The 14,791-nt window shown below is 39.1% G+C and overlaps 1 protein-coding gene across 1 annotated transcript in view; it reads right to left on the reverse strand.

Moving 5' to 3' along the window:
• The window catches only part of plekhg5a (pleckstrin homology domain containing, family G (with RhoGef domain) member 5a), a 36,321-nt gene extending 34,687 nt beyond the window's left edge, over positions 1-1,634 (reverse strand). The window contains exon 1 of the mRNA XM_057362156.1: positions 1,455-1,634. Coding sequence (XP_057218139.1) covers positions 1,455-1,509 — 55 coding nt within the window. The 5' untranslated portion in view covers positions 1,510-1,634. The remainder of the gene's footprint in view (positions 1-1,454) is intronic.
• Between the last annotated feature and the right edge of the window lie 13,157 nt (positions 1,635-14,791).

A 14,791-nucleotide genomic window follows, 5' to 3' on the forward strand; every position in this document is an offset into this window, starting at 1 on the left:
AAGATTTGACTGTGTTTGACATTATGGTAAAATACCCCTTAGCAGCTTTACCGATAAACTGTGAGCGCCGTAAAAGCAACATTTGTTAGGCTGAAGTTTGGATGTAATAATCAGGCTGGACCTCACAGACAGAAATGTCTTTTGGGTGAAGTCACAATGTCAAATTTTTTCAGTTTTAATAATTCTTTAAAAGAATATCGTGGTCACTTATTTTGTAAAATAAATATATACACTAGTTACACATTCTTGACGTTCCTTCGAAAAGAGAAGGTTAGTGGAGGATTTATGTAACGTAGCAAAATAAAAGTAAAGGTTCTTTAAATGATGTAAACCTATCAAGAAAAAAACTTAAGGGATCAACCTTTAAATAGAAATGACATTAATTTGACCACAACCTTAATGTACTTTACTTTCATTAACACTTGTCTATACTTATGACGTTTGACACATGCTATGTTAGGAATCTCTCATTTAAGCCTCTACTTTAGTAATGTTTTGAGTTCTCAATGCATTAAAACTCCTGCATTCTCCCCTGCTGACTTCAGACCTTTCACAACTATTACTTATCACAGCATCAATATATCAACATTTTTTCTAACATTTTTTCCAAACTAAATGTAATCTCATTTTACAGTTGTTGATACAGGGCTGTTGACTGTTGATACAGGATGAATCATACTTCCTATGATAGGCAGCGCTGAAGTAAAGCACAGAGCTCCATGTTCACCTGTAGCGAAGTAAACACGATTCAACACCACTGTCAACGAAGTGCTATCTAAACCTAATTACAAGGGATGTGGAAAGGAGTGCCAGGAAATCTGGATTTAAATCGCCAAAAAAGGAAACAATCCTCTAAAGGAAGACCAACATGATTAGGAGTGACACATCCTGGCAAAGAGTTTCAGGTATAAAACCTATTCTAATATACCATTCTTGTGCCCAAAGGGCCTAATGAAATGACTCTGAAGAGATTACCGGTAACCCAAAGCTTTTCTGTTAACACCCTTGCCTGGTTTTCAACCAAATTACGAATTAAAAGATTAATTAATAGCTACATCACTGAAACGTCAGAAAATGCGAAATCTGCATTAATTTTGATAAATGGACACATTGAGAATTTAAAATACAAAGATTAACACAAACTTAAAATGGCACTACCAAATCTGACAACCTATATTTTACAAATAATTGCAATAGGATTAGACAATATTGTTGTGACATCACTTCTGAAGTAAAGTTAAAGGAGGTAGACTACCATTATATTTAAACGAATGCGTTACTTCAACTAGTCTTAAACACATTATATTTTACGGTATGCCCTGTTCTTAATATTGTAAGATTGAGAACACTTGTAGTCCACACAGCCACATAACAGGTTTACACTTATGTGCACTTTACATTGACATCGTTTGTTTAATTCAGCCGGTAACAACAGAAGACAAAATGACACTTACTCAGTCGCAAGCGAAGACCAAGCCAACCCTTGGGTGGCGATCCGTATCGATACATTATGTCCCGTTAACCATGGGGCTAAATTGCCCAAATCAATTTATTCACGTGTTGCTCTCAGTGAGGAAAGATCCGACCATACCGTCCTCTGAATATCAGCGTACGAGCAGACACTAACGATGACGCGCAGCTGGCAATCCGCCGACAAGCGCTAGACAATCCACTTCAACTAAGTTTGCCTTCACTAACACTTATATTTCATAGACAGCGTACTGAACGTGACTGTGCTTCCCTATATTACGCTGCAAAGCGATCCAGGTGAAGCAGTCCCTTTAAAATCTCTTATCTGTATGCTTGAGTGACTTCCAAAGCGCTTCACCTTGCGTGCGCTGAGGAGACAAAGACCTGTTGACTGTGTGCCGTTGACGCAATTTTTTGTCTTTTCTGGCCTCAAGCTTAACTGAAATTCATTGAATTGCGTTTTAACATCATAGCATATCCCGTTACAAAGTCAACAGCGCATCTTTTAAGCGCACACAGCTTTGTATCCATGTTAAAAAAAGAAGAACTCGACTGTCAGTAAACATTAAACAATGCCTGGTTGTTCCACAAAAACACAGTATCCTTCACGTGCATCATGCTACCACTGTAATGCTAAACGCGCAGGCGTCTAACCACCGACCTCCTCTCTCTCTCCCTCCCTCCCCACCACTTGTCTTCACAAGTCACAGCAATCTGACATCTCAGTTCATTTTTCAAATTGGATTAAAGGCAAAAGGCAATATTTACTTTAATGTTTGGTCCATGCCAAAGACGCATTACATATTGTCATTGCAGGTCCCTCGGTTACGCTTGCTGATTTTCTAAGTTGTCAAAGTTATAAAATAATGACTCTAACTTTAGACACAATAAGATTAGGGAGATTTGAGTGTTTTACTACAGGTAATTTTGGGCCACACTGCTTAGTGGTTTAGTGACCACAGGTTGGGTGTATTCAAAAATAGTGAACATGCCAAAACAACAAAGACATTTTAAAAGCTCCTCAATTGTAAGATTGGCTTATAAATTGTCCAAATCATGTTTTCTTTTAAATTGAATCAAGTCAATGTTTGTGTGAAGGTTAAAGGGGGCTGGGGTAAAATTAGGCAATTGAAAATATAATTAGCCTGGTATGAAAACAATGGCTTGATTGTGGAAATTTTTCGATTTGCAGTTTTTCAACATTAACACAGCAACTTCTGGCTCCTTAGAAAAAGCTCTTTGTCTGTTAAATTCTGCAAACATCAAAATCAGCTGTTAAATGTGTTTTCGATTCTGAAACCTTCTCATCACTGACTGCCAACCTTCAGAAATGCTTAGCCCCTACACCGCAACTCAATTTTTTTGAAATACTGTAGTGTTGCAAGCAACCGAGCACAGTCGCTCCCTCTCCTGCAGCCTCCCCCATCTCTTTTCATCTCTTTTAAGTATAAGCAAACCTGCTCCCGGCTTGCCAGGCAGGCCATATGTGGAGCATTAACCCTCTGGTGCTCTCTTCTCCTCCATCCCCCTCACTGCCTCCTCTACATTAAACACCTTGTGCAGAAACCACAGTTGCTCGGACAGACTGCAAAACAAGCAACATGGCCTTGCTTCTCTGTGGTAGCATTCATATGATGTACTGTATGGGCTCTTTATAACTAATCCTCTGCATCTGAGAGATAGGACCTTATTCTGCACCAAAATAAATAAATAAAAAGTAGATGTTAAGTTATGATGCTATTCACCCCAATCCGTCTTTGCTATAGACAGTGAATCAGGTGTATGGAATGTGGACACGTTGAAGGTGTCTTGGCCTTAACCAAGTTGCTTTTTATTCCTGGCAGATGGATAATGTGTTCCCTAGCCAAAGGTGAGCTGTCAGGATTTGAATGTTTGTTGTGTTCCTACGCAGAGCAACAAGATGAGGCGGAGCTATGGGTAGTTTTGGATCACATCCATAGCGTTCAGGGCTATTTTCAGGTGTGACAAATTCTTAATCCATGTCAGTTTGACACCAACCATGCTTTTATTAACTGTACTGGTCTGTCAGATGCTCTGGGGGGCAAATCTCTTCAGTTTTATGGAACGGTCTGTAAATCTCAACCTTGACCTCATTTGTTAAATGTGAGAAAAATGTTTAAGACAAACATACACACTACTTCATCAATGTAAACATTCACAGTCATAAATTCAGTTCTTAACAAAATCCCAGAATGATGATATTATCATTATCATCCACACATATGCTTCATATTGGAATTATTCCCTGTTTATTCTGGCTTTTGTAGATTGAGTAAATCTGGCTGTTAAGAAGGATGGGAAGCTGTCTGAGGCTCTTCTTAAACGGATTAGCAACAGATTAATTCATCAGTTTGCTGATAGAATGATTATATTTAGGTTGTTATATCCAGTAATGTTTCGAATCAGCTGTTAAAGGTTAAAGTTAGATGCTTTATATTTCAGCTGTCTAGAATACAGACAACATTTGCAGGAGAAAGAGAGAAAGACAGCCCCAGGTCTTGATCAGATGGTTTTTAATCAGTTCCTTTCCTCCACTCCCCTGTGTTGACCTTTCTTTCTCTTAGTTTCCCATGCTTTTGTCTAAAGCCAGTTTTTCTCCTTTTGCTTCTCTTCCCTTTATATCCCTATTATATCAGATGTCACATGACAGGATAAGATCGGCTTTGAATCAGGACTAGGTGATATATCAAAGATTCACTATAAATTCACAATAACACTGTGAAACAGAACCAGTGATAAACAGTTTCTTTACTCCGTAAACATTTTATACTTCTTCCCATTGTCTGCAACATATTTATTTTACACACCTATCCGGCTTTCGAATGTCTTTCTAAAAATAGCTTCAAATGTTTTTTATGATCTTATGTGGGTGCCAAAATTAATCAAAATACTGTATAACTGCACCTGATAAAAGGCACATGTAAAGGCTGTAAATACAGGCAGGTATTAAATGGCAATATGTGTTCTGCTCTATTGTAGAAACAGCCTGTTATCCATATAGGACACTTAGAGGATGTGACATAATCGTGACACTGTATCTCTCTTCTTTTGTCATTCATGACAACCCCAAGTAAAAAAATCAAAAAGATCCAAGCATTGATTCTGCAACAGGCTCCACTTCAAACCTTTGAATCAATGATCAAAGTCATCAATTAAAATGTAAAAAGACTTAAGTCTCCTCAAATAATTTGTATATATTAACATTTTTTATAATGTTGTTTATAAAATCCCTATTATGTTATTGACTTAATGAATTAAACATTTTAGAGGACACATGTTTTTAATCCATTTCAGAAAAGATATACAATATTGACATATACACTGAATACTAAATATGAATATTAAAATAGCCCTACTAGGAAAAATTCTAAAAACTTTTTAAAATGTGGTTACCTTTATGGGGTTTTTTTTGTTTCATATATGTATTTGCCTTATTTTTATTAATGTATCTACCGCCCCCTGGTGGCAATACCTCCCAAAATACAATCTACAACAGGTTTTCCCATAAAAAAATGCATGAACTTAAATTCTGAGTCACTTGGGGTTTCTTCTTTATCTTTGTGGCTTTTTCTGGTGACAGGAGCTGTTAACACTTTGTGAAAGTAAGTGTGCTGCTAGCTATCCCTCAGGGCCTGCACTGTCAGATTTCCTTCCCTCAAGCACATATATATACTGAGCTCAATGTATCCAGGCCGGAGGCTATCACAAACAAAGAAAGCATAGAGGCTTTGAAGATATCCAGTTGAGCTCTAAGGTTTACATAACTTAAGCTTGCAGAATCTGACTGCAAAATGAGTACCTTGAAAAGTATTTAAGAAAAACTTACAATTTACACTAATCACCCATCAAAAGTTGAACCTGCCTACAGTATGTTGTACAGTGGTGTATGGTGGTTTAAAGGGGTGGTGCAACGGTGTGTCGTGCATTCTGACTTCTTTACAATGTTAAACGTGCTGTCTTCTCATGCTTAACATGGTCAACTTGTCAAAAAACCAGTTGGGCGTATTACGTAGTATTTCTGTGCTCGATACACTCCCCCAGCGATCATACAGGTTTCAGAAAGTTTTTTTTCGAACATATAAAACTGTTTCGTAACAATTTTTCTTAGTTCCTTATTGGACAATTCTCCCGGAAAAGCACGCGGCATGCCCACGCGGCAGCCAGGAGAGCAGGAGAAGGAGCATGCGCAGACGTCACTTTCACTTGTGTGCAGGAGAGAGAGAGAGAGAGCATACGTTCGCAAAGTTCAGGTGTTTGTTTGTTCACTGTATTTGGGTGATGAATGTTATATAAACGGTGGATATAACGCTGGATTTGACGCTATTAATTTTGTGTGCGTTGTATGCGAGATATTAACTTGACATGCGGAATACAAGAACGATTGGGTCAGTGACAAAACAGGGTTGGCAAGATGAGAAATTTCAAAATCTTTTAAAAACTGGTTTTCAAAGCATGTATCAGATATTTTAAAATGTACTTCGTGTGTTTGTGTTTATGTTGCTTTTGTGTAATTACAAATAACATTTGCACCATGTTTTATCAAAGTAAAGACTGAAGGTACCTAAAAATTTCAAATGGTGTAACTAGCAAAAAATTCGAAATATTAAACATTTTATCCACATAGATGTAATGTAAACATATAAAAATAAATAATTTATTTATTATGGCACCTGACAGAAATGCTTGTTATAGAAGTCCAATGGTGTAACCGGCTACACTATTTTAGATTTCAATTTCAAATCAAATTTGACAGGCATACGTGGACACCTAAACACATATGTTAATAATGTAATAAGTTAATACTCATTTTTAGAATAATTATGAAATATCAGTGTATTTCTGGGGTCATACCATTTAACATGCATACCTAGAATACCTGACACACCCTAAAAATGTCAAATTATCTCACTTTTTAAAAAGAGTTTCTAACCTTTGCATGCAGCCGTTAGTGTCAGTGGCACGTTTTGTTTGCTAGCTTTTTGACAATGACTAGAAAAAATCTGTTTAAATTTTAACATGTAAGGTCACTCACCGTCTACTGTCTACGACCGCGATTGTTTTTGAAAAAGTTAACTTTAACGCAAGGAACCTGGCCGACCTGTACGCGCTCACTCAAAGGATCCATGTACGAACTGACAGGATTACCTCCAGTTAAGTGACCTACCAGTAAAGATAAACTGAGAGCGTATACATCTATAGATGCCTGCATGTACTAACAGTGGCAAACGTTAGTAAATGCATTTACTTGAACACTAACCTGACACATAACATGAGCCTTCTCGCTGTTCCCTCTCCCTTTATACTAATGCACTTGTGACAACTAAAGAAGAGATGACAAAGTTTCCTTTATGTTTAGTTTCTGGCCGATAGTTAAAGGCGGGGTGTCCGATTTCTCTTAGCCGTTGTTGATCACCAAAACAGACACACCCCTACCCCCCTCTTTCGCTTTCATCAGTGCTCGGCTCGACTAATGTCCGTCCTGTGCACTGTACACCTTACTGCTGATTGGCTATGAAGTTGTTTTGGTACTCGGCCCGACTTTGTCTAAACAAGCGAAATTCGGAAATCGGACACCCACCTTTAACTGCTAGTTATATAACTAACAAAGTTAGCTAGCATACCCCATGTATTGAAAAGTTAATGCTACGTGAAAATAACCTTGTTCCCCAGTTTCTGATCGTGAGATATTTTTAGACACATACCCAAATCATAATCCACACCAACAAAAGACAGTAGTTTTTTAATCATTTTAATGTTATGAAGTGAAACGCGAGCATTTTTGATGATCATTTCTGTTAAGTCCGCTCAATTTATTGTGTTTAACTACAGCTGTCGTCCATGTTTTTGTTTGGCAATGGCAGCAGGTATGTGTTAAAATATCAAATTGGAGACTGTCTACTGTGGCACTAAACATAAACAATACAACAAGATGATATTTTAAATTCTTCATGTAGCCAAATCTGTGCTGGTTTGTATTGGCCGCCTCCACTTTTCCCTTGGTTTTGCCTCCAGCTAATGCCGTGACGTAAGTGTGACGTCGGCGCAAAAGGGGTCTATTAACAAAATTGCTCCTTAAATGGTGGTTACACCACCTTGACACTTCATGAGTTTGACTTGACTCACATGATTCCCCAAATTAATTCTAATATTTAGAACAATGGTGTTCCATTTCCTTTATTTACTATTAAGTATGACTAATGTAAGACTATGCCAAGCTATCTGATATGGTGTTTTATTGAGAATTCCATCGTTTTTAAACATCTGCAATCATTCTCCAATTATTCTCTCAAGATGAAATAAAACCAGAATTGCAGTATTGGTCCTCAGAAAAGAGAGTGTATGCAAGTAATTTGCAACTTTATTTTGATATTTTTTACCCTTTTAAATGTAATTAAATCACAGGGACACACACAAAAAAGATTTATCTGGTTATGTGTTCCTGTATTTTATTAGGTAGGGCATAAGATCACGGGTTAAATTCCTACAGAAGATACAAAATGATAATGCACCTTAAATGCATTGGAATTTTAAATAAGCGTCATAAAGCATTTACAGGAATTTATTAAAACATACAACATAGCACTTTTAATGTTTCCTAAGAATCCTTACGCAAAAACATCTTATTACTTAACACTAAAAATAGCCGCCCAATTATCTGTATTTGTGTTGTTTCTAGTTAGCAGATACAGCAAATGTAAGGCACAATCACAAATGCATGAACAAACACTGTACACACAGTTGCTCTGTTTTTAAAAATTAAAAAGCTGCTTTACTTGATGCAAGTTAATTTTAGCTCCGTTCTCTCTCCTCAAGCCATATGTTATCATTTCTCTGCATTAAACCAGATCTCCATCATTCATTTATCAACCTTGCAGACTTGCTGATAACTGTTTGAAGTTTCTTCTGGGACCTCTGTCAACACACCACATATTCCAATTAACATTTCTAATAGCCACTTAGCCTGATGGGTGAATTTTTTCAACCTGCTTCCCGATGGAGTTCGACTTCGTGTGTAGGTTTCAAAGATAAAGCCTGGACCGTGCCTGCTGTAGACACAAATCAATTTCCAATTCTCCCTTGTGCAAAAACCCTTTATGGATTATCCCACAAGCGCAGGTCTTTCTTAGGTTGACCCTCGCTCATTACAAAGCTAGCTATTGGATTTTGTCTCATTAAGACAGGGCCACATGCCAGGACGTCCCCACCTGAGGTCAGCAGCTTCTTATCGACACGGTAAAAGGAGGCAGGCAATGTGAAGATAACGATGGCGAACCCGCTCACAGCAACAGTAGCTCTGCTTAAACCTACCACACTACTACACTGTATATTTAGCAGCTTACTGTAACATATGTTGCAGAGAAACTAAATGACACTACTTGATTCAGAATTGTAATTGAGCATTCCACACACGTCCGCACGCACGGGTCTCAAAGTAAATAAGTGGATGATGGTCTCTAAAGATCTGCAGTCTTCTAAAGGTGCCTACACAAGCTCCATCACTCACAGTTCTCATTTGTGTCCCCTCCAGACTGATTGCATTACGGCGGAGCTCTCATCCATCGCAATAAAATGGAATAACGATTGCTGGATTCTATAGTGATGGTATTATGACATGTCCGTAAGGGATCATTTTTGGAAACTTGTTTTGTTTGTACTTTCTGATATTTGAGTCTGGAATGTTTTTTTCTATGTTTTGTTGTTGCACTGTTCATCTAGTATTCTCTACATTAAAGCGATAGTTCACCCCAAAATCATTTAATTCCCCTCTTTTCATTTCAAGAACACAAAAGATGATATTTTGAAAAAAGTTGGTAACCGAACAGCACTGGCTCCCATTCACTTCTATTGTATGGACACAAAATCAATGCAATTGAATGGGGGCCAGTTACCAACATTCTTCAAAATATCTTCTTTTGTGCTCTGTGGAAAAAAGAAAGTCATAGAGGTTTGAAATGACAAGAGGGTGAATTTGTGGCACTATCAAAATTTTGTGGCACTATGACAGAATTTTTATTTTGGGTGAACTATCAATTTAACAAGACTTCTGAGAAACTTTCGGAGAATAACGGTTCGGCGTATATTGATTTAAATTCAATGTAGTTCAATTTCTTTACCACCCGTGTCACCGAATTGCAAAAAGAATTTGATTCCATTTGATTATAACAATGAAAGGATTCAGATACAGGAGAACAGAAACATTAGATTTTTTTTAGATTTAGATTCAATTTATTGTCATTGCACATGTACAAGGCAATGAAATGTGACCTCTGCATTTAACCCATCCAGAGAGTAGTGAACACACGTACACCCGGAGCAGTGGGCAGCTATCACTACAGCGCCCGGGGAGCAAGTAGGGGTAAGGTGCCTTGCTCAAGGGCACCTCAGTTGTTACCCGCCGGCCCTGGGAATCGAACCGGCAACCTTCTGGTCATGAGTCCGACTCTCTAACCATTAGGCCACAACTGCCCCTACAACCCCCCCCCAAAATGAAATAAATATTAATAATAATAGTATCTACTTATAGATCCTAATCACAGTTTAGAAACAATTAACGCATAAAAGTCATCACCTTTGTACATATTTACATCAACAAACGAGACAATACAAGTATAAATTATGTACCTACAGTGCACATACTTGTTCTCTATATTTTAATCAAACTCAAGTCACGATCTTAATGACATCTTAATGATTAGATTGACCGATTCGCATAATCAGAAATATAACTAATAAAAGGGGCTTTTATGAGAATTTGTGTACGAAGGACTTATTTGTAGTTTCCTTTCTGTCAGTCTCTCGACGTTGTGTCGACAGAAAGGGGTTTGACTTGAGAACCTATCATCTTCTGACTAACTTTGAAAAGGCCAATGAAATTGACGAATGAAACTTGCATGCCGGTCTCCGCCCCAGACATCCGGGTATAAAAGGAAGACAGCGTGCTGCATTCATTCACCTTTTGTTCTTCGGAGCCTTAGCATTGGATGATGCTGGATTCTTACAACGTGGTGCAGCGGATCGTCCATTCTCGTCAGTGACTTCCCCTGGGCGTCTCGGCAGTACCAGAGGTGTTTTCATAAAAGAGCAAATTTCTTCAACGCGGCATGTCCCGCTGTTCTCGTGGGTGCAACACTCTCATCGAGGAGGGGGACAGACACGATATCTGCCTCAGGTGCTTGGGTGTCTGGCACGCTGAGGCGGCGTTCGTGGATACGTCCTGCCTGTACTGCGGGCGGATGACGATCCAGACGTTGCGGTCGTGGGTAGCCACCACCTCGTCTGTTTCCCGTTCCGTGACAGCAGCGGCTTAGGCCCTGCCATCCACCACGACGAGGGTGATATGGGGATTACCGTGAGCGTTAATCCGTCAGCCACAGGCTCGCGGACCATTCACAACCCGTCTCGCTTATCTGACTGTCCCTCAAAAGGCTGTCCCACCCCATCTTGCTCCTCAGCCACGTATTCGGAAACAGTGCATGATGAAGATGAGATGTCGCTTGCAGCATCGGAAGGCGACTTACTGGCATCCGACCCCGACGATTCCTCAGAGCTCCCTCCCTCGGGAGTTCGAGCCCAGGAAGAGGCGCAAGTCGAGATGTCAGCCATGCTCTCCCAGGCCGCCGCGAGCATTGGGCTGCAGTGCACCACACCACACCTCCCCTTCCCCAACGCTCGCGGCTGGATACTTGGTACCTCGGGTCTGAGTGCGACTCCAAGCCGCGCTCGGCCCCGGTACCATTTTTCCCGGAAGTGCATGAGGAGCTTAGTAAGACCTGGAACGCCCCCTTCTCGGTGCGTTTCCATCAAACTAGCTCCGTCGCCCTTACTTAGGCCGGGTATCAGCTGAGTTGTCTAGCGCACAGCTCTAACCGGACCTAGTGCTCCACACGAAGTAACCCCCCCCCAGCAGGGTGGTTCCGTCTGATGTATCCTCATGGTCTGGTTCCCACCTTGGTAACCCATGACCTCCCCTAGGTGGACCTCCACCTCGCGGTACTCCCTTCAGTCCGCACATTCCTCCCATGAGTTCTCCCCTGTCAGCGAGACCATGTTGGTGTCTCCACTAAACTCCTCCCTACAGCAGGAAGTGGTCTCCGTAGCGCGTTTCCTCAGTGAGGAAATATTGCTTCCCCAGTGGCCCTTACGGTGCCACGCGGCTTCTCGCCGTTAGAGAAACAAGGCCTCTGCCCGTGACGGCCGGTGGCAGGGGCTTCCCACTAGGGATGGGCGATATTATATCGTTTGCGATATACCGGTAGAAATTCCCCACACGATAGGAATTAGTCTTCCCGCGATATAAACGCTAAATTCTAGTTGATGACGTATTTCTTTGTGAGACCCATTCACAGCTCATATGTGAAGCGAAAACGGGTATAGCGGAGGGCGGACGTGAAGCTGAGAAAGAGTTTGCACTAAAAGACGAGCTCTAAATCTCGTTTAGGTTGGCACTGTAGATGCATCCGTGTTAATGTTTAGTTTCACTTTCGTTTTATTTAATTCGTTTGTTAAGTATTCGTTGATAGTCATAATACATTACACCACAACATTTAGTTTGGCTAAAAGTATTTATTTAAACATTTGTTAGATGTTATGCGCGTGTGCGCAAATTGTTTAACATGATTTCTTGCCTGTTATATACAGGATGAACGGAGCGTCCCGTGAGCAGCTCGCGCCCACATGTGCTTTCATAGTGACACAGCGCGCACAGCACTGCTGCCTGTGTACATACAGTACAGTTTGTATTACGTTATTTTAAATACGTTTATGAGCGTATAAAAGCATGGATTATTTAATTAGATTTCTTTTATCTGCATTTTTCTGTTCTCTTTCTGTAGCGCGAGTCATAGACAGATTCAGTGTATGTTGCTGTGAGAAGAGAAGGTTCACACAGTTCAAGAGAGAGTGATTGACAGCGTGATGCGATCGATCGTTTCCACCCAGCAATAGAATATATACAGTTTTAGGTATGACATGATGTGTTTATTGAGCTTTAGTTCATTTAACTAAATTTATTACAACCTTTTGAAGTCGAATCTCACTATTATATTTTATATTTACAAAAATACTGTAGATATTTTAGGAGCTGTTTGATTTGGGGTAAGTTTTACTTTTTGATAATATTTGTTTTTCTGAGGGTCTAGACTACATGCAGCTACTATCACTTGATGCAAAAAAACAGCGGTGGATGGCTTTATGGATAGGCCTATATCGTCATTTTTATTGTTATCGCAACAAATACCAGGAATTATCGCGATAGAGTTTTAGGGCCATATCGCCCATCCATAGTAAAAGACGGTTTACAGATTTCTGAAAATGGTTGTTGTTATTTGAAGTCGACAATAAAACACACTACTCGCAAAAGGACCACGCCCCTTCCTGCATTGCTCCTCCCTCAAAAGTGCTGTGCAACGCAGGCTACAAGTTTTTTTTGTACTTGGCCCGACTCCTACCATGACAGTGTTTTTTTATTAATATACAATTACATATTCAGACGCTGAATGTCCATGTTAATCTATACATCATTATTTACAATATATTAGAGAACAGAATAGCTCTGGACTTATTATTGTTTCATGTCTAAAAAAATTATAATTAGGGAAAAATATGTTTAAGTTAGGTACTGTACGTTGAATAATGAACATACCTTTATGTGTGAGGTAAATTAAGACAGATGAAACAATCTCTGAAGTAATATGTGTGCAATAACATCTAATGGACAATTGTTATGTTTTAAGGGATTCTGGGTAATCATTTTATTTGCAAAATTAATGATTATTCCGTCCTAAAAAAAATGCATGCAAAGGATAACTAAAAAAATGGTGTCTTATACCTTATGGGAACTTTTCCTGAGCTAGTAAGGCCCACCTCTTTCAAAATCAGTTATGCCACACACTGCATTCCTGAACAGTATAATCTACTCATTAAAAATAAGCAAACTGTACTCAAAACTGTGAAAAAGTTCATTTATCTTACAACTTTTAAGTGTGTTTAACTATTTTGATATTTTGAGTTCCAGGGACACAGTGTCATGGTTCTGCCACCAGACCAAGAAAGACATGACACGAGGAGGCAGAATCACTACAGAACCTCATGTTTAATGTGGAGAGAGGCATTTTTGGCCCTTATGGCTTGCCGTACACTCTCTCCGATCTCGTCTCTGTTCCCGCCCTCTCGTCTCCTCATTATTACTCATTAGTTATTTCATGCCCCGCAGCTGTTCCCTCTTGATTTGATCCCTTTATAATGCCCTTGTGTTTTCTGTCCTGTGCTGGTTCATTGTGATTTGTTTGGTGAGTTCTTGTGCCTTGTCAGTCTAGTCTAGTCTAGTTATTTGTAGTTCATGTCAAAAGTTAATTTTAGTCTTGTTTAAGTGTAGTTAGTCTTAGTCTTGTCTTGTCGTGCTATTATTTTCCACTGTTTTGTTATGTAACCCCTGTTTTTGGTTTTGTATTTGTTGTGATTAAATGTCTTGTTAACCCCTTACCCACTGTCTGCACCTGGGTCCTCTGTCCATGTCTCACCATGATCGTGACACACAAAAATAAGAAGTCACTTAACTCAAAAATTTTAATTATATCTTCCAATGATGTCAGACTATTCCCAGCATGCTTTGTGTGGACTGAAAAATGGAAGTAAATCTCAAAATAAAGTGTTATTTTATGTATTTGTATCAAAATTACAATGGGAGGAGGCTTACAGATGTTTAGTATTCTGTTCTATTCTGTTATTTAAAGAGTTTTGTGACATTAGTGATTTTAATGAGGTTACCATTGGGCAGAGGAGTAGAGCTTTTGCTTAGTAGGAAAACAGAAAACAACAAGATTTTGATTTGAAGGTATTACTTTGGTAATACTGCAACTGTAACTGGCTGTTGTTCCTTCATGACAACATAGATGAAGTGAAACTCAAGTAAATGTAAAATGAGTTTATTTAAAATTAATTATTTTGAGTTTACTATACTTATGTGTTTAGTGTTCTTTACTCAAAAGAATTGAGTTATCAACTCAAAAGTCTTAATCTTAATTTATCGGGGTTGGGATGAGATGAATCACTCATTAATTATCTCTGCAAATGAACATTAGGAACTGTATCTGTTTTACACAAATCATGTTGAGCTCTGCAAAGTAAAATCTTCTATGTATTCAGATCACTGGCTAAAAGAAAATATCAAGCAAATGAAATACATCTGAGACTTACGGTATTAAAAGGAACCCTTGCTGCTCCAAAGTCATAATAATAGGGCAAAGAATGAGCTAGTGACTAAACAAATATAACAAAAGGCAAAATACTACAATACAATGAC

This window comes from Triplophysa rosa, linkage group LG20 (genome assembly GCF_024868665.1).
Source record: "Triplophysa rosa linkage group LG20, Trosa_1v2, whole genome shotgun sequence".
Taxonomy (NCBI): domain Eukaryota; kingdom Metazoa; phylum Chordata; class Actinopteri; order Cypriniformes; family Nemacheilidae; genus Triplophysa; species Triplophysa rosa.